This window comes from Orbicella faveolata, unplaced genomic scaffold (genome assembly GCF_042242905.1).
Source record: "Orbicella faveolata isolate gen_17 unplaced genomic scaffold, um_ofav_v1 contig_2, whole genome shotgun sequence".
In the NCBI taxonomy this organism is placed as follows: Eukaryota; Metazoa; Cnidaria; class Anthozoa; order Scleractinia; family Merulinidae; genus Orbicella; species Orbicella faveolata.
The window spans coordinates 1748264-1768099 of NW_028301547.1; the positions used below are offsets into that span (position 1 = coordinate 1748264).

A 19836-nucleotide genomic window follows, 5' to 3' on the forward strand; every position below is an offset into this window, starting at 1 on the left:
ACTTATAACTCTCGATCGCTACTTGTAGCTCTCGATCGCAACTTATAACTGGCGATAGCGACTTATATTTCTCGATTGCAACTTATAACTCTCGATCGACTCCACGTGACTCAAATAATCATGGAGACTGGTACAGACAGACTGCGCTAGGGCTTAAATTATCAAGGATATTACTCTATTATCCTATAATCTGAACGATATTTGAATTTCAGATGCTAAAATACATGTAAATGTCATGGCTATCCTGATGGGCTACAGATGCCTCATGAGAGGGCTGGGCTGAGCTTTAGATAACGTTATCTTGTTCAACGCATTCTTATTGGGTAATTTTAGTTTATAGCCCTCGCATCTTAGTTCCGTAATAAAAGCAGAGGAAGGAAAATTAGAGATCGGCTGCTATTTTTCCTTGTAACTTGTGCGAGTAATGTGAGATCATCAGAGATTCCGTATTGTCCTACTAATGAAATTTTGACTCCCAAATGAAGTATGTTTATATGAGCTCGAAGTTTTACATGAAAAAGTCACATTTAAACTTTAAACTCTGGTCTTCACGAGAACTCATTTTTTTCTAGACGCATCTACCAACCCAGGGGGAGAGTGTGGGGTGGATCGTCGTCACTGAATTCCATGGTGTACATCAGAGGTCATGCTTATGATTATGATCGCTGGGAGAAGGAAGGTGCTGAAGGCTGGTCATATGCTGACTGTTGGCCATACTTCAGGAAGTCACAGACTCATGAATTAGGTTCGATTTTGTCTCTCCATGGTTAGTAGCACCATGCTTATGAAAATGAGATATAGAACATCTTTTTTTCTTGCTCTTCGGAATCAGATGTAAGTTCTGTTTGTCAGTTATCCCAGGAATAAAGCTCTTGGGATCGTAGGATTTGCCCGGAAACTGTCATGTTTCCCGACGACGCGGTTGTTCGTTTAGACAAGGATATTCGCTTTAATCTAGCCCATAAACGTATCCGACATGCATCGCGGGAGTAGCATTATCGACTGTTAGTATAAATCCACTAGCGTTCTATTACGAATGCCGTTGTCTGATTGGCTACGCTACTCATTATCTATTCTGTGATAGATAGTGAGTAATGTAGCAGTGTGCCCTTGTTAACAAAATGACGGCCGCTTCTTGGTGTTTTCGAGGTGTCTGTGAAGAGGATCATTGGATTTAGATAAAGTTTTGAACGATTGGTAGCTTGAAGTTTATACTAAAACAACAACTAACAAGACGATTTCTGGAAAGGTCAAACACTTGCAGTTAGTGGCTCTGCAATGTAGAAGAATTTACGTGATGATGGCATGATACCGCCCGCGCCTCGTTTCCAATGTGTCTGGAGGCTAAATGAACCTTTAGGGTTTTTAGTTAGCCTTCGCATTACATCCACAGTGTGAGATTGTAATTCTTAACTAGACAACCACCAAATTAGAGACTGCATTTCATTGATCTGGCGCCCAATTCAGAGAGTAGTCATAGTGGACACCTTTACTTTATGTCGAATTATTTTTGAAATCTGAGTCAGTGACACTTACTCCTCCTGAAGACACAAGAAAGGCCACCTTGACAGCTAACCGATGAAGACATCTGAAAAGACATCTGAGTTGTCTCCTGCCGAATCAGCTGCAGCTAGAACAAGTCTCAGATTTTTAGGGGGAAGATAAAATTAGCTTACCACACAGCACGATTTTAAATAAGTCTAAATAACTGACTAGATGACTTATTTAAATTCCTGTAGGTCCAGATGATTACAGAGGAGGTGAAGGTCCTCTCCAGGTGTCACGTGGCGAGAAACTAGACAATCCTTTATACCAAGCATTTATTGATGCAGGCGTCCAAGCCGGCTATCCCTTCACAGAAGACATGAATGGCTATCAGCAAGAAGGATTTGGTTAGATGGACATGACAATTCACAAAGGAGTACGGTGGAATACACCAAATGCATACCTCAGACCTGTATTGAGGCGTAAAAGCCTCCGAGCACAAACAAGTACAATGATCACCAAGATCATTTTTGAGAGGAATTGTGCTGTAGGATTCGAGTACCACTTAGGAAGTCAATTGAAACGGGTCAGGGCCAGGAAAGAGGTTTTTTTTATCTTCTGGAGCGATTAATACACCGCAGATATTGAACTTGTCTGGGATCGGAAACGCTAATGATCTGCAGAAGCTTGGTATCCCCGTGAAGGTTCATCTTCCTGGTGTAGGGTACAATCTGCAGGACCATTTGGACGTATCTTTACAACAGGTTTGTAGCCCTGATTTAAGAGTTCCTTGAGTCTTCCTTTTCTTGAAGCAGAAGACTTTTAAACTTGAACACATGACTTCAGTTCACACATTCCTGTCTCCCACCATCCATTTTTTTTGCTTCATCCCATAGCCACATTTTTCCGACCACGTGCGTTTCAGTTCTTTTGGCTTTCATACTAGTCAAATTAATATGACGTTGCACCCTAAGTATAGTAATATCTTATAACAACTTCGAGCTTACACGAGCAACCGTATGGTCCTGAACGAAAACGTCAGAAACCCCTACGAAGGTTGGAAACAAACGACTCGCGAATGACGCTAGGTACGTCGAGAAGTGCAGCTCCAAACGACTTTGTCAACTTTTGGAGAGGTATTTCCACCAGGTTTGTAGTATATAGACTGTGTAAAATAAAAATTATTGCATCAGCACCTAGCATTGTACGTGACATGTAATTCATTCAGCTGCCAACAAGCCTGTGTACATTTTCACTGTTCTTGTGTTTTTCAGGAATGTACTCAGCCCCTAAGTTTGTACCGCTCTCTTAAGTGGTGGAACATGGTTCCTATTGGAGTCAAGTGGTTCCTCGCCAGGACTGGACCGTGTGCCACTGCACATCTGGAGGCTGGTGGCTTTATCCGCAGCAGGGAAGGCCTATCTCACCCTGATATCCAGTACCACGTTTATACCTTTAGCTTATAATGATCATGGCAGAGTGACTGTACAGAGAGAAGCCTATCAGGTAAGCGCCGGCGTAGGATTTTCAATTTACACTATCACATCACTCCAGTAACTAAAAGATGACTGATTTAATTATGTGATATGATGCCCCATGTGACATCAAAACAAAGAGATAGCCTTTTTGTCGTGTAGAACAAGCTCGTGGCTACCTGTTAAAGGCGTTGTAGAGCGGTGAAAAAAAGCGTTGTTGTAAATAGATCTAAATAAGCTGTCACATGCCTAAGTTAGGCCAACTCACTTGTAAAATTCTATACCGGATACTAAATTAATTGAATTGTTTTACAGTACAAACGGCGTTGTATTCTGCATGTTTTAAGTACACTGGACCGACATAATTACAAGCTTGCTGTGGCTACCGTGAGTAATTTTGAAAAGCCAGTGTAACGTATTTAACGCTGCTCCTCTAATTATGTATTCCTCATATAAGGTTCATGCTGGCACGTTGCGTCCTACAAGTCGTGGATATGTGAAGTTGAAGTCTTTGAATCCATATGAACATCCTCTTATCAACCCGAACTACCTGTCCACTGAACAAGACAAAGTGGAATTAAGGGACGCTGTTCGGCTCACAAGAGAAATATTTAACCAGAAGGCTTTGGATCATTTTCGCGGCAAAGAATTACAGCCAGGTATCATATTTCCTTTACAGCGTCTCATTTTTTCTTGCAATAGGTCATTTCTGAAGCTTTTTGCCTTTGAGTCAAGACCAGGTTCTGGTGCGAAACCATTCATGTGAAAATGTGTTCCCCTACGGCTTCATTTTCGTGTAAATCAAACTTATTTTGAGCTGACAGGGTTTGCACGAATTGAAGACTCGTTTTGAAACAGAGGCAAAAGATAACTCGGAAATGGCCTAATGGGCACAGAAAAAGTGAAATGGTGTTTTGTACGTGTTTATGGTGAGCTAGAAAAGTACCTTTAAAGAGAGTTGTAACAATGTACTGAAAAATGTAGTTTGTACACGAGCCACAATGTTAATGGTATGGTTTTTTTTTTTAAATGGCCTCCTGTTTTCAACCCTTTTGGTTCTTGCTGGTCATAGAAGACCGTTTAACGCGCTTTTACCCAGTACTCTCACTTTATGCATTTCTACCTTCTAAGGTGACCTCGTTCAAACGGATGAAAAAATCGATGCCTGGGTAAGACAGACCGCTGACACTGTTTATCACTCATCATGCGCCTGCAAGATGGGCGCCGAAGATGACGCAATGGCGGTAGTTAATAACAAAACAGAAGTATTCGGAGTGGAAAATCTTAGGATTGTTGACGCGTCAATCATGCCAAGTATTGTGAGTGGAAATCTCAATGGACCAACTGTTATGATGGCGGAGAAGGCAGCTGATATCATCCTAGGAAATTCACCACTGCCTAAATCAAATGCGCCAGTGTACAAGACACCAGAAATGGGACAAAGATAGATTACGTGGATGTGAATACGATAGTCTTATATCACTGTTTAGGTTACTAGCGACCAGAATTAGAGTTTTAACATATTAGGGTAACGCTTGGCATCGACTAACCCAGCCTCAGCTCAATGCTATTTAATCAATGCTCTCTGGAAAAAGATAACTGGATTGCTCAAAGGGTGGAAAAAAAAAAAAGAATACATGTTATAACAACAAATAACGTCATCCACTGGATAATGACTTAACCGGTCTAATACCATTATACATTCTTGGCATAACTTGCTCCTAGTGTAGTGAGGATCACGTGCTTAGTCTGGACACGCCCCTTTTTAAGGTTTACTCACTATGGCGAGTGGGTGTGGGTGGAGACTGGAGACTACTCCTATCTGCTTTTATGTCAGAATCGCGCCAACATTTAAGTACTTATAGCTACTTCAAAACTTACTAACCGGTCCTACGGGACGATTCTCCACGACTAAAACAGTTCTGTGATAATTTTAAATTTGAAAATAAAAATTAAGGATCTGCCTGCCAGATGGCGTCATCCAGCTGACATGGAGAAGGTCCATATATCCTCGAATTAGCGCCCGGGGCGCTTATTTCAAATTTAGGAGAAGACGGGGGGCGCTTATTCGAGGGAGGCACTTAGTCAAGTGCTTTTCCGAAATCGCGGTCCGATCGAGGTTTTTTGTTATACATATATGTGTCAGTCCCTCAGAAGTCTCAGAGAGATCCTGTCTCTCTTTACGAACTACGTAAAATGACACCTTTAGCCGGTCTAGGCCTGTTGCACAAGGTTGGTTGGGCTTTAGGCAATGAATCAGCAGATCTTCACCGCCATCCGTTGCGACGGTCAATTCGCAGTGCTTGAATGAGTCGACAATCACTTGCTTGTGATTGAACACGACTAAAACTATACATTCCTTGTTGTCTCAGTACTCTTCCATTAAACAGGAGGAGGGGACAGGGGCGCTTAGTCGAGGGGAGGCACTTATTTTAGATTTTGGCTGGTAAGAGGGGCCGCGCTTTTTCCAAGGGACGCCTATCTGAGGGGGGACTCTATTTCGAGGATTTACGGTACCAGGAACCCATCACTAGGAGCGTGCAACTACCCCATATTCCTGTCACGACGTTTTGACAGACCGATCTATTTTTAGTTTGAATTTACCGCGAATTCAGACCCCCTTAGGAACCTCAGTGACCAAACACAATCAGTGACCAAGCAAGCAAGACGTATTTTATCAGATCGACATTTCCACCTTAGGCCGCCTGTTTTTTTTCCTTACCGATGTGCGCCCATTTAGACCGGAACTGAGCTATTTTGCAGGAAAAGAAGCCTAAAAATAGACCGGTCTGTAAAAATGCCGTGACATAGGCTTAGTATGGGAATTACACACTCCCCTGACGGTACCATGTAGACTTTGCGTGGAAAGACTGGGAACTACTAGATCTCGTTTCATTTCTCCCTTGCGTGCTTGGAGTATCAAATACCAATTCCTCTCTTCATAACTTGAAATTTACTATCTAAAATACCTTTTTACCAGAACGATTTATTTAAGACAACCTCGTTTCCAGGGTCTCTCTTCCTGTTGCCCCAAGAGAGACCCTGGGAACGAGGAACGCGCATGAGACTTGACATCTGATCGAAAAGAGTAGGGGACGTAGTTCCCGGTGTGGTGGTCTATCTCTCATCTGATGGTTGAATGCTCGGAGATATTAGCTGCGTAAGCTACTCTGAAATCCGAGGGTAAATAAAGTAATGTAATGCATCTTGACAGTCCGTGACATCAACATGGCGTGACAGTCTGTGCGGGTCTCTAAAGAAACAAAGCGAGCAGTGAGCCCAAGAACAGTCCTTCACTGAACGTGATGACTTATGCTACTGGTAAGTATTCTAATATTGTATTATTGTGTTTTACACAAGCGTTTGGTGACTTGGCTGGCGTGGAAGTCACATAACCCCCAAAATTTTAACCTTTATTATACCTGCATGCTCTTAATGTTGCGCTAATGTCCCTCACCATATCCAATTCAGGAACAAATTTTTCATTAACATTAGAAATGGTCTAGTTTTTAGAGTAAATAATGATGTTGAAAATGATTTTTGATATTGGTAATGCACAGTGGAGGGTCAGCAACAGCTTTATAGTACATGATAATACGATGATCGTATCGCGTGATATTTGATGACGGGGCAGAAATTGAGAACGAATAATCTATTTGTTTTAGTATAAATCCCTGGGGAGGCGTACTGTCATATATGCGCTATATAGGTATGTGCCGCTGTGAAGGGTATGGTTTTCAAGCAGTTTACTCTAGGATAGGCTATATAAATCAGAGCATTTGGGTCTAGAACAGGGTATCATTTTTCGCGAAACTGACCAGTTGGTTGAAGATCTTATCTAGACTAAGGAAATCAGGAATTGCCACTCAAAAATAGCAAAAATTAAATCGGTAAGTTTAAATTTACGCAAATAAACCTCCACATTGTCGACACATGGGGGGATTTGGGGAATTTACTCTAGTAAAGGGTAGCAAGATTCAGCTGAACTAGCTCTGGGTTAGGCTAAGGGTTCCAGGGTCCTAGCCGCACATCCCTACCCAGAAATTCCCAAAGTACCCTTCCCCGGGGTATAAATCTACTAGTCGTTCAAAACTTTATCCAAATCTTCCGCACTCTGCTAGGCCACCCACTACAACGGAATACATAGTGACTAGCGTAGCCAATAAGAGAATGGAATTTGCGTTAAAAGAGGTAGGCGGAAATATAAACCAAACAAAAATACCTGCACAGCTTTATCAAACTCAGTAATGTTAACTGTTATGGAACTGTTTTAGTTCTATCAACATTGCCACCAGCAAGATCCCCCCCCCCCCACCCCCCCTCCAGCCTATTGACTTTGCACATCCCTGTCAGTGCTCAGTAGAAGGAGACGGCATCCCTACCTTCTTACATTAGTATGCCGGTGTTGTATGAAAGGTAAAATATGAAAAAATAACTCTGTCTTTGTCATCTTTAGCAGCTTGCATGAATGTATTGCTCATCCAGTTGCTGATAAAAATTTTGGCTAAAATCTTGACAAGATTGTTGAGATCTCAGGAGGATAGATTAAGATTATCTTTTAGAAATGTGAAAATAATAATAATAAAGATCATGCCATGATCAGTGGCAGATCTAGGGGAGAGGCTCGGGGGGCCCACCCTCCCCCTATTTTGAGTAAAAAAGGAAGTAATCACAGAAGGAAGAAAAGTTGGCAGGGCAAAAAGAAACAACCCCCCTCCCCCTTAGCTCAAGGTCTGGATCCGCCATTGATGATCTCTGTCATTGAGGAGATCTTGACAAAATTACCAAAATCAGAGTGAGAGTCTTTTCTTGGAGACCAAAAAATCACCAAGAATCTTGCTTAGATTTTCAGTTATATTTTTGTAAGGAAATGGTTGCACCACTGATAACACAGTGTGATATTACCTACTTTATCAGACTAGTTGAAATATAATAACAGACAGATTATGTTGATCCATAGACTAAGCAGGGGGCAGCCTGGCTAAGTGGTTAGGGTGCCTAACTTGAAATCCCAAGGTCGCTGTTTCAAGTCCCTCTCTGACCACTAAGCTAGAGTTGTTTCTCAGTAGGCCCTAGTTCTACTCCTTGGCCACGCTTGTAAATAGCAAACTGGTCTGCCTCCCACCATTTTGGATTTTTAACCAAGTTATGTTCATTTGCATTATTTGTTTCATCATTTGGTGTCATTAGCCCTGAAGAGCCCCATTGGTGGAGTGGTCAACTAAGATATTTATTTATTTTATTTCATTCATCCATCTATCCATCCATCCATCCATCCATTCATTCATTCATTCATTTACTTATTTATTATTTATTTATTTATTTATTTAAGCAGGGTTTCAGATATGGATTAAAAGCAATTTTAATAGCTTAATCTTGTTAATTCTTGCAGGCATGACCATGTTTAGGTATTCCTTGAGGCTTACTCACAGAGCACAAATATCAAGAAAATCACTTGATTGGAATTCAAGGGGTCAGTCTATTATCACTCTCTGTCAGTTTTGCTTGTTTATTTGTGTTTGTTTTAGCTGGGAGAATAGTACTGAAATTGTTATGACCTTTACTAAAACAAAATGATTTGTCATTGTTCACTTAGCAAGCCAAGTGCAACCAAAAAGTTTCAAGTCAACTATATCGTTTTCTTCCACCCATGATTACATCATTGTTGGAGGTGGATCTGCTGGTTGTGTACTAGCCAATCGACTTTCAGACAATCCAGATTTAAAGGTGCTTCTCCTTGAAGCTGGACCAAAGGACAATTCATGGAGAATCCAGATGCCAGCGGCAGTGTCGTATAACTTAGACAGCGACAGCCATAACTGGTACTACACATCAGAACCTCAGCAAAATTTGCAAAATAGGTAATAACAGTATATTCAGTTTGGGTTTAAATACTTTCAGTGCCATAAAATACAAACTGATGACATCCTTGAAGTGTTTCTGACTGTCTTGAGAGGGACATGAAGGAGTAAAATTGGACTTGGGATTTGCCTATTGTGTCACTGGGAGAATCAGATTTGGGTCACTGGGACTGGAAATAACAAACAAACAAGATGGGAATGGGATAGGAATTTGGCCAAAAACAATATATAGGCTGGGAAAGGAGATTTGGGCAAAATTTGGATTGGGAAAAGTCTATCCCTCTACCCCCCTCCCTGACTCCGCCCTTTCAGGACCCTCCATTGATTATTGTTCAGTCATGTAGACTCTGTAGAGCTATGTAATCAATATGCAATATTCAATAGTCCGATCACAACATCGATCCCAGCTTTTTTCTTCATTTCCTCTCTTGCCGTCAACAAGGGAGGAAAAGGAGAGAGCCTGGGAACGAGGTTGGCCTAATCTTGACTCAGCTACCTGCCTGATAAAGTAGCGAGCAGCGAAGCAAGATCGAGCAATACATGAGTTACAAGACCAAACGTCTTGAATTCTTCGGCAAATGCCTTTTGCAGAACTAGAAATCAATTCGTTTTCCATCATGCATTTTACAGGACCATGTACCATCCAAGAGGTCGAGTATTGGGCGGATCTTCGTCCATAAATGCAATGATTTACGCGCGAGGACATGCGTTTGATTTTGACAGATGGGACAGAGAAGGGGCCACAGGATGGTCTTACGCCGACTGTCTGCCATACTTCAAGAAATCAGAAACCTATGAGCTTGGTATGTCTGTTCACGGGAATCACAGTGACTTTGTCTCTAGAGATGCGTACAGACCCCAGGTTTGATCATACTCAGGTTTCGTGTTCTTGGATTTTGAACCGTATGATTTATATAAGTCTCATCTGAAAGAAACCCATAGTGATGAACCTCCCGCCAGCCCAGCTTCATCTCCCTAATGGCGAAATTATCAGTGATTAGCCACCTTACCACTCATTTGGCTTTCCGTTCCCCCTTTGAAAAATTTCTGCTGTTCTCTTACTCTGAGATCATGACCTAATTACAGTGTACAAGAGTTAACCATTGACCTCAGCTGTCTGCCGCGCTCAGTGTAATATCCTTTGTCTAGGTGCTAGCCAGTACCGAGGAGGAAGCGGTCCATTGCGCGTGTCACGTGGTACATCCTCCAATACCCTACACGAGGTCTTCCTCGCCGCTGGTACCGAGGCCGGCTATCCATTCACAGACGACTTTAACGGTTACCAACAGGAAGGAGTTGGGCGGCTAGATCGTACCGTACATGACGGAAAACGCTGGAGTACTGCGACCGCTTATCTAAAGCCCGCTCTGGAACGGAGTAACTTAGTTACGGAAACCAGGGCGCTGGCAAACAGAGTGCTGTTTGACAAGGACAAAGCTATCGGGGTAGAATACCGCGCGGGGAACTCCACGAAACGCGTGCGCGCTTCAAGAGAAGTGATTATTTCTGGCGGGGTGTTCAATTCTCCTCAGCTTCTCATGCTGTCTGGTATTGGAGATGAAGTCGACTTGAAAGCGTTGGGAATACCTGTGGTGGCTAATTTACCAGGAGTAGGAAAAAATCTGCAAGATCACGTGCAAGTGTATGTTCAATTTGTAAGTAGGTTTGTTTTAGATCTTTCGCGCTAGTTGCTCTACAACGCAAGTGGATTAATGTTGAGTTGACTGGTCGGTCTTGTCACGACTACAAGAGACATATCTTTTATCTGCGCGAATGAAGTCGCATCGGGGTGCATTGTCATAAGAGTCACAATAATCCACTGTTTAGCGCATTTGACTGACGCGGGTATAAGCGCAAGCAGGGACCATAGTGTTGTGTTCTTGGGGAAGACACTTAGCTCTCACAATCCCTCTCTTCACGCAGAGACATGAACAGTTGACAGCAATCTGTTAGCTAGGGGTACCTGAAAAGCAGTAGCCTTTAATGAACTAGCAATCCACTCAGGGCAGAGTAGCAATGCACCTGCAGCAGTGGGCTCCAGTGGCCCGAAAGCGACATAGGTCTCTTTCTAATCATTTTTACTTCTTAAAACAGGAATGCCTCCAGCCAGTAACACTTAACAGCGCGTTTAAACTTCACAACAAGGTGTTGGCGGGAGCACAGTGGTTCTTGTTCAAGAACGGAACGTGTGCCACAAACCATTTTGAAAGCGGTGGCTTCGTCAAAAGTGACCCTGGTGTATCGCACCCGGATATAGCGTTACAATTTGTTCCTGTTGTCATGAGAGAAGCAGGCGAATCTGATTTGATCCAACACGGATACCAGGTACATTGTCCACTGAGGCCCTGTTTACAAGGAGGTAGGGTAAGCCTTTTGCTAGGGTTACCTCAGCAAGAGGGTTACCCTAGCACTCCCACATTTCTTCTTTTTTTTTTTTCATAGACGTGTTTACAAGTCAGGTAGGGTTACCTTGGCACTAGGCTATCCCTATAGCTGAGCACTAGGGTTACCCTGGCGCCAGAGTAACCCTGCTTAAATGGCCAGTTACGGTATTTTCTTCACATTCGTGAAGACCACTCACGCGGTCGTTCGCGCATGGGATCGCAAAAGAAGACTGAACGAAAAAACAGCTTGAACATCGCGCCTCCCTTCGCAAGGTGAGCTGAGACGCTCCTAAGGAGGTACTGGAGGCACCGTTTTAGCCTGCGCGGGCACCGACAAAACTCCTTGTCCCTTCATCGATGTGGAAACACCTGTTGATATTTTTCTTTGCCGTTCCAAGAAACTGTTTCCGTAACAACTTTTGTTTGTTTCGTTTCAGCTCTGTGTTGAAACACTTAAACCCAGCAGCCGAGGCTTTGTCAAGCTGAGGTCACGTGATCCACTCACTCATCCTGTCATTCAGCCAAACTATCTGACACATGACAGCGATCGCCGGCTCATGAGGACCTGCGTACGAATAGCGCGTCACGTGCTCAGCCAAAAGGCCTTTGAACCTTACAGAGGAAAAGAATTGAGACCAGGTTTGTGATGAAAGACTTGTAATGGGTTGCTTTGCATAGATGTGCTATGGTTTATCACATTCTCGACTTTTTAATACTTCGAAAAAATTGTGCGAGCCTCTTATCATTGCATTTTTTTTTTTTTTTGATAGAATTGTTTGCTTTTCAATAATTTATTAATGTTCGTTTTGCATTTTTCTCTAGTCTTCAAGACATTTTAAACCTTTAAGCCAAAGAGCTAAGACGGGACTCAGTTCATTCTAAATCTGCCACTCGATTTATTCGTGATGGACTCGAAACCTCCGAGAAACTTGGCCTATTCCCGCGATCTGAACATTTCACATTTTACATATCTGACGTACTTGGTCTAACTCGTTTTTTTCTCTTGGATTGCTGTGTTTTCACCCTTATAACATACATACCTCTCTTTTAGGTTCAACTTGTAAAACAGAAGACGATATAGATTCTTTCGTACGAGAATATGCCAAGACAGATTATCATCCCTGTGGCACGTGCAAGATGGGAGCCGACGATGATCCGACGGCTGTTGTCGACAAGAACACGCGAGTCATCGGAGTCGACAATCTTCGGGTGGTGGATGCGTCTGTCATGCCTAGTGTAGTCAGCGGTAATCTGAATGCGGCCACGATCATGATCGCGGAAAAAGCAGCGGACTGCATTTTAGGGAAATCGCCATTGCCAAAGGAACATGTACCCGTCTATGGCGTGTCCTGATCTCCCACTGAAACTGTATTGTGGTATTCTTCAAAGTCCCCCACTCACTACAGTAGTTTTATTGGCTTTTGAGGGCAATTTGAAATCCTACATTTTGGACGTAATACCGAGCGCGCAAGATAGCCACATGCGTTTTGGGCCGCAAAACAAACCTGCCTTACGGACCCTACTACGCGTGCTCTCATTGGTCGATACGTGTGTTTAGATGAGAGTATGTAAACACGGTTGTGACGCTTTAGATTCGCGCTTTTCTTCGAGAATTATTTTATAAAAGCAATAGAGCACTCTTCCGTGTTTACATAGCCTCATCTAATCACTCGGGGACTGACAGAGTTCTTGAAAGTTATGCAAACCTTCGACTATACGTCTCGGATTTGCATAACTGTCTCGAATTCTCCCAACCCTCCTCGTGTTTAGATGAGGTTATGTAAACACGGAAAACGTGCTCTATTGCTTAAATATAGAAAGTCAGCAAATGGGAAAGATATTGATACAACTTGACAGTCGCTTTTCAATATCTCCAATTAGATTGAAAATTAGTTAAAGGCTATGATGGTGTGAACACAAATTTTGGATAACACAAATTATTTCAGGGCTCAACCTTTCCGGCCGCAGGAACAAGACGAACATTGGCTTTCCCTTTTTTGGTAAGATTATTTTTCTGCGGCCAACGTGGCGGAGAAGTTTCACCGTACTTCCATTCCATAAAATACCGAAACGTGTTTATCTGGGGCGCGACTTAAATCTCTTCCTTCTTTTTACACGTCAATACAACACAATGAAACATTGCAACTGAAAACTTGAAGACTGGACGACAACAGAATGGCGAAGTGTCATTTTTTTTAATGAAAGCACTTCAAGAAAAACAAGTAACTTGACTCTACATCCATGACCTTTCTGTGGCCGGGTCGAGAGAGTTTTCCTCCGATAGTGGAACGAGCTATTTTCGGATTCTCGAGACCCTAAGCTGGACTGAATTCCAATAATTTTGTTTTGTTTACCAATACAGTCTTCATTTTGAGGTGACTTTAGTTACCCCGGGAAAATCTGATATCTTTCACGCTCTGTAATCTGTAACTTTCCTACGGCTCAAATTAAACTTTGGACTTACTTTCAGTTAAAAGCAGTTATTTCGAACGTATGGTCTCAAAAAACTAAAATTTACAATAACAAATTCGAAAATCGCTTGTTGCTAAGGCAACTAGATTTCTTCTGTTGAACAAATGATTGACAATTAATCAGTCGAAACGATCAAATTTGGAGGGGGAAATGACGATTCGCTTTCACGTTAAAATACTTCATACCAAGAATTTTCTTTCCTTTTAAGGAGGAAGACGTTTCTTCTAGAACAAACCATGACGTGTGAGGCATTTGATGACCCTGCCATCGTATCAAATATATTTGATGAACTTTGTTAGACACCCAGGGGGTACTCTCAGAAAAATTGGGTGGGGGTGTGCGGACCACTTCCCAAAACCCTTACACTATTTATGACCAAAATCTGCGATTTTCCCCTACCCTATTTATGACCTGACCAAAATTCAGCACCCTGTTTATGACCGTTTCGGCTGGCACAGTTGCCCTAAACATAATTTTTGAAGGGCTTTCGATGATGGTCTTGTCGATAATGATGAAAAAGTAGCTTCTTCTAAAAAAACATACCCAATTCAAGACGAGTGAAAAAACCATACCCTATTTGAGACCAAAATCGATACCCTATTCATGACCAGAACGGCTGAAAAACCATACCCTTTGGGGCCGCACATACCTACGTAGCCCATATAAGGGAGTACCCCCGGGGAGTGAGACAAATGGTCAGAGATGGTCCATAATCCCTCGGAACCAAGGGTATTTTGGGTGCGTTGAAAGCAATAAATATTTCATTTGCGTAGTCCATTGTTGCAGGCGTTGTGCTAAAGTGTTTTCGTACAAGAAATTCCCATCCTTTTGCGATTTTTGGGAGTATTTTGCAGATTTCCCTCGAATTACTACAAGAGACGTAAGTAAGCAGTTACATCTAAGCTAGACACAAGCAAACTGTTTAAAATAACCTCGCATCCAATGAGATGCAAACAACAGTGATGTCTTGGAGCAACTAATTAGCTCTTGGTACGTGAGCTGTTCCCTCGCAAAGACTAAACATCTGCGCATTCGAGCTATTAAACCCGCCAAACTTACCGGTCTTTTACGAGGAAGACACGAATTATAAGCATTCACTGGATAGATTAATCGAACAAATTTGCCAGCAAATTATTTTTTTCTACCCCCGGGGGGGGGGGTACTTTGGGAATTTCTGGGTGGGGTTGTGCCGCTGGGACCCTGGAAGCCTTAGCCTATACCAGAGCTAGTTCAGTTGAATTTTGCTACCCTATACTAGAGTAAACTCCCCAAATCCCCCCATCTATCGACACTGTTGAGGCTGATTTGCGTAAATTTAAACTTGCCGATTCGATTTTTTTATATTTCTGAGTGACAACTCCTGGTTTCCTAAGTCTAGATAAAATCCTCAACCAACTAGTCAGTTTTGTGACAAATTATACCCTATTCTAGACCCAAACTCTCTAATTTATATACCCTATCCTAGAGTAAACTGCTTGAAAACCATACCCTTCACAGCGGCACATACCTATATAGCCCATATATGGCAGTGCCCTTCCCTCCCCCCCGGGTTTCTACCACACGAACCATTAGTACATGACTTGATAGTATGTTAATTGGTAACAGTTTACAAATTGTTGCAAGGGCCACAATTAATTCCCTTATCTCTCTGATCAAAGAGAACAATCGAACTAAAGTGTGCAATGAATCAGATTGTTTGAAAAAATTCTCCGTGCCTCGATATCCACACGAAGTAAAATATCATTTCCTACGTCTGGCCTTTTAGCTCAAAAAAGCCTTTTGCTTGCGTTAGGTCCTCTGATTTCCATTCCAGTTTTATTTCAAGTGAAATATCGTTTTTAAAAACATCAGTAAAACGCGATTGAAATACGTATGGAGGGAGATAGTTTCTCTCATATGGAAAATTTCGTTTCAGATGTTTTTAAGCCGTAATGTTGACATTTCTTTCATGTTTATGCGAGGCGGTGTCCGTAACCTGTGACCAAAGATAAGATTCGTCAGACAACAAAGAAGTAATGTCAATTGTTTGGTCACGTGGCAATGGGTAAATCTAAATCTCGCCCTAAGGTCCCCTAACAAAAGGTTACTTTGACTTCTTCTTGCCTTATTGCTTCACACTAAACTCTAGCTCTATATTATCCCATTTCGGAAAAGACGGAGATTCTCGGGAAAACAAAACTGGCAGTTTCCCTGTGTCAGCTTTCAACCTTTTCGTCAAGTAGCACACTCGACTCAAATCAACAAAACGCTTGACCGATTTGGAATGAACAATTCATGATAATTAATTTTTAGAGGATCGTATTTCAACGCTGTTAAGGTTATTTTAAAATGAGTTCATCTCATGCCTGGCGTTGTTCGTCTAGCTATGTTCTTGTAATAAAAAAAAAGTTGTTTAAACAATTCAGTGCATTGGACTGTTTCATTGCTGAGTTTATTCCATTTTATTACGTTTTGTCAAATACTTGACATGAAATTTACTTCGATTGATCTTATCTGATCTTGCGTAATTTACGACAAAACCATAGCTTCATTTACAAACAAATGTGTTTTTCCGGACGTTTTTATGTTAAGATTACTATCAAAACGCGAGATAACAGCTTTGAAAACTGTTCAGCCTAACAGTTTTTCAAAACCCATATCACAATCCGTTTCACTCTTCTTCAATTTTTGCCCATCCGTTACCTTCTTTTGTATTTTTTTGTTGTTAAAATGTTCCTTCACTATTTTAATTTGTTATTGTATATTTCACTCAGTTCGGTGGCCGTTTTCTCGTGTCAGAATTTGGTTAAATTCCGTGACACACTCTTTAAGGGTCATCCCGTATCCCGCAACCGTCCCGCCATCCCGCCCAAGTCAGAATATGTATCTCGATCCCGCTTCGTTAGAGTCTCAGTTCTCTGCGTAATCATGTCTGTAACGTACGTGTGATTTTCCTTGTTTCCTCCCGCATCCCGCCGTCAATTTTAGAACTATCCCGTATCCCGTCTGTTAAAATGATCAAATCACGTTCCCACCGGAATAATTTTATCCCGCATCCCGCCATTAACAGTCCTGTCATCCTTATTCCTCTAACGTTTTATTGGTTCGTCTCCTGTGCAGAATGCCTCCGAAGTCGACACTCGCCGAAGGACCTGGCAGATGTCCACGGTGCAAGGATAGAGTCTACCAGGCTGAGGAAATAATTGGCGCCGGATCCAAGTGGCACAAAAAGTGCTTCGCTTGTAAAGAATGTCGCAAAAAGTTAGATAGCACAACTTGTAACACGCACGATGGTAAGTGGAGATAAGATCTCATGCAAATCGCGCATGCACCGAGCTTTTGCCTGTCAATGATCTATGCTTCTCTTTAGGTGAGCATTTGAGAAGGGCTTCGAATTCCCAATGTTATTTCCGGGGTTAATTACAAATCACTTCTCAAGAGAAGAATGACAATGATAGTCTAATATACCTAATTCTAACCAGTGCGTACAAACTACGAAATGTATAACCTATTTCAGACAAAAACGACTTAAAATCCCTTGCTTTTTGTTGCTGTGCACACCTACCATTAACGCTTATATGAAGGAATACCCCACCCGCCCAGGTAGAGAAAGGCAGTGAAAATATGCCACAGAAATTTTTCAAACAATGCAATCCCGGATTTGAACGAAAATATTGGCGGATCGACGGATTTGCATACCCCTCTTCACCCCCCTCATAAAAGTTTCATGAAAGGTCGGGGGCCAATCAAAACTAACAGCTCGCCAGTCACGCACTGTTGAAAAACAAAACACATGTTAACTGTTTTTGCGCTCGAAGAACCATCCTCGTTCCCAGGGCTTCATCCTTGGGAACGAGGTTGGCGAAGAAAGACTGTTCTCTGTCAGTTACATATTTGTTTACGTCAATACTGACAAGTGATTTTTCTCTACAGCCGAGATCTACTGCAAAGGATGTTATGGCAGGCAGTTCGGTCCTAAAGGTTACGGATATGGTGCTGGAGCAGGGGCCCTGACGCTTACCGGAAAATAAAAGCACCTCCGATGGAGCTCCTGTTTTATGGACGATGGAATAGACAATAACACTAAATTGTCTATTTTTTATATTAGTTGAGTGTATTTTCTCTTCTTGAAATCTCCAAGTAAAAAGGTTTTATTATACGTACAGTTATAACTAGGTGGAATCTTTAGGAAAGGCTCATTCCGTACAAAGGCAAAGAGTATGTTGTAGGTTAAGAAAAAAGAAATTGGTCTCTCATTAAAGGTGTGAATAACATGGCGTACTTTCGTATCTTTGATGTAGCTTACTGGGGAGGGAGGCGGGGAAGGGAGGTTCAGAAGATGTTGTCGCAGACCTGAACGTACAGCCCATAAACTTCGTGGTACGAGAACAGTTCACGTCAAAAGCTGCGAACTCTTTTTATCTTGATAATTTGATTTTATCAACTGGGTTGATAATGTGAATTGGCCACCGTAAAGAGATTCGAAAGCTTTATCAACCCAGTTGTTAAAACCAAATTATCTTGTTATAATCCCTACCGACGCAGCACCACAGTTTCTTTGGAAACTTACGCCCTCTTTTTCTCTTGGTTTTGTTTTCTCAGTGGAACATTCATTTAAAATTGTACAAATGGCAAAAACCAGCCACCAATAGAAGAGTTCTGTACAGGCCCGCAAATGATCCCCAAATTGGACCGCAAATGATCCCCGGACCGCAAAGGATCCCAGGACTGATATCGAAACGATTCCACCGCAAAAAGTTAAAAATGGCGTGGACTCCATGAAAAGTCTATGGATGGATATATATTTTTTAATTATCCCAGGTGAAGAAAAGACTAGCACCTCGGGCATAAAAGTAATAAAAAACGATAAACAGTCGGGGCAAATTACCAAAGTGACATGTGTCGACTAAACGCACCGCAAAAATAGACATGAATCTTCGAAGATGCCTCTGCTATCTAATTAACCGCTTAGCACTTTTACCTGTACACTTCTTATACCTGCGTCTTTGATAGACACGGGCTTCCATGACACTGAACAAAGTTTTTCGTGCGAGTTACCACAGTGTTCTTTAGATAGACTTATAAACAATTTACCTATCTAGAATGCCGTAGGAATAGAGTTGTCGCCTTTGCTCTTGTAATTTTCTTTTCAACGTCAATAATCTCCTCTGTGCCTCAAGCTTCGCGAAAATGTAGTCAATACACCCGGGAAAATGGGTTACAATTGGAAAAATGGGTCACACTCGGAGAAATAGGTCACACTTTGAATGATGGGTCACACTTGGAAAAATGGGTCACACTTGGAAAAATGGGTCGCACTTGAAAGAATGGGTCACACTTGGAAAAATGGGTCGCACTTGAAAGAATGGGTCACACTTGGAAAATGGGTCACACTTGGAAAAATGGGTCACACTTGAAAAAATGGGTCACACTTGGAAAAATGGGTCACACTTGAAAAAATGGGTCACACTTGGAAAAGTAGGTCACACTTGAAAGAATGGTTCACACTTGAAAAAATGGGTCACACTTGGAAAAATAGGTCACACTTGGAAAAATGGGTCACACTTGGAAAAATGCGTCACACTTGGAAAAATGGGTCACACTTGGAAAAGTGGGTCACACTTGGAAAAGTGGGTCACAATTGGAAAAATGGGTCTCACCTTGAAAAATGGGTCACACTTGGAAAACTCCAAACTCCAAACCATGGCAAACTATACATTTTTAAAAAGCTTAAAGACGAAAAATTACGGAAAAAATATTTGTGTACCCTATAACTGTATTGTAACCTGACACCGGCTGATTAAATCTGCCACCTGCTGGGGAATGCCAGGGCTTACTTGAGAAAAGATAACTCCTACAAGAACTGATCAAAAGGAATAATTTTTAAATTTTAAAAAAGAAGACAAATAGCTTGCTGTGATTAGCGTAGAGAATTTTGAAAAGTTAAAAACAGATGAAATGATGACCAGTTAAATCTGATACAGAAAATGTAGCGTACGTTTCAACACATAACTTCGACAGAATGCACTGCATGGAAAAGTTCTATGCGTATCCCACAGAACGTACTAAGAACAACAAATCCTGAAAATTTTAGCTCAGTTGAATAAATCCTTCTCAAGATATCTTTTCTCGAAGGCGAAAACAACTCTTTTTGAGAAAACGAGCTATAAACTTAGAGTG

General features: G+C 41.9%; 2 protein-coding genes and 1 pseudogene across 3 annotated transcripts; all 3 read left to right on the forward strand.

The window, feature by feature from the left end:
- The first annotated feature begins 479 nt into the window (after positions 1 to 479).
- LOC110058495 (choline dehydrogenase, mitochondrial-like) lies at positions 480 to 4594 on the forward strand (annotated as a pseudogene).
- Positions 4595 to 6015: 1421 nt separating this feature from the next.
- LOC110057062 (choline dehydrogenase, mitochondrial-like) lies at positions 6016 to 14452 on the forward strand. 2 transcript variants are annotated; one of them, XM_089289097.1, is made up of 9 exons: positions 6016 to 6281; positions 7082 to 7151; positions 8353 to 8433; positions 8557 to 8821; positions 9452 to 9624; positions 9971 to 10476; positions 10916 to 11146; positions 11643 to 11844; positions 12257 to 14452. In XM_089289097.1, the coding sequence occupies exons 3-9, from the start codon at positions 8355 to 8357 to the stop codon at positions 12556 to 12558; spliced, it is 1758 nt and encodes a 585-aa protein (XP_089145223.1). In that variant the 5' UTR covers positions 6016 to 6281; positions 7082 to 7151; positions 8353 to 8354; the 3' UTR covers positions 12559 to 14452. The 2 variants fall into 2 exon arrangements, with proteins under 2 accessions (XP_089145223.1, XP_089145222.1); XM_089289096.1 differs by lacking the exon at positions 7082 to 7151.
- On the forward strand, positions 14435 to 17933 carry LOC149111578 (cysteine and glycine-rich protein 1-like). The gene is made up of 3 exons (XM_089289124.1): positions 14435 to 14557; positions 16777 to 16949; positions 17590 to 17933. Exons 2-3 carry the CDS (start codon positions 16778 to 16780, stop codon positions 17685 to 17687), a joined length of 270 nt encoding a protein of 89 aa, XP_089145250.1. The 5' UTR covers positions 14435 to 14557; position 16777; the 3' UTR covers positions 17688 to 17933.
- The last annotated feature ends 1903 nt before the right edge of the window (positions 17934 to 19836 follow it).

What these genes read in the sequence shown, in the direction of transcription:
- LOC110057062 (XM_089289096.1), top strand. An exon ending in CAGCAAAATTTGCAAAATAG is followed by an intron (nt 8,822 to 9,451) that starts GTAATAACAGTA and finishes TGCATTTTACAG; the next exon opens with GACCATGTACCATCCAAGAG. An exon ending in ATCAGAAACCTATGAGCTTG is followed by an intron (nt 9,625 to 9,970) that starts GTATGTCTGTTC and finishes TCCTTTGTCTAG; the next exon opens with GTGCTAGCCAGTACCGAGGA.
- LOC149111578 (XM_089289124.1), top strand. Translation starts at nt 16,778, where the DNA reads ATGCCTCCGAAGTCGACACTCGCCGAAGGACCTGGCAGATGTCCACGG. An exon ending in AACTTGTAACACGCACGATG is followed by an intron (nt 16,950 to 17,589) that starts GTAAGTGGAGAT and finishes TTTTCTCTACAG; the next exon opens with CCGAGATCTACTGCAAAGGA.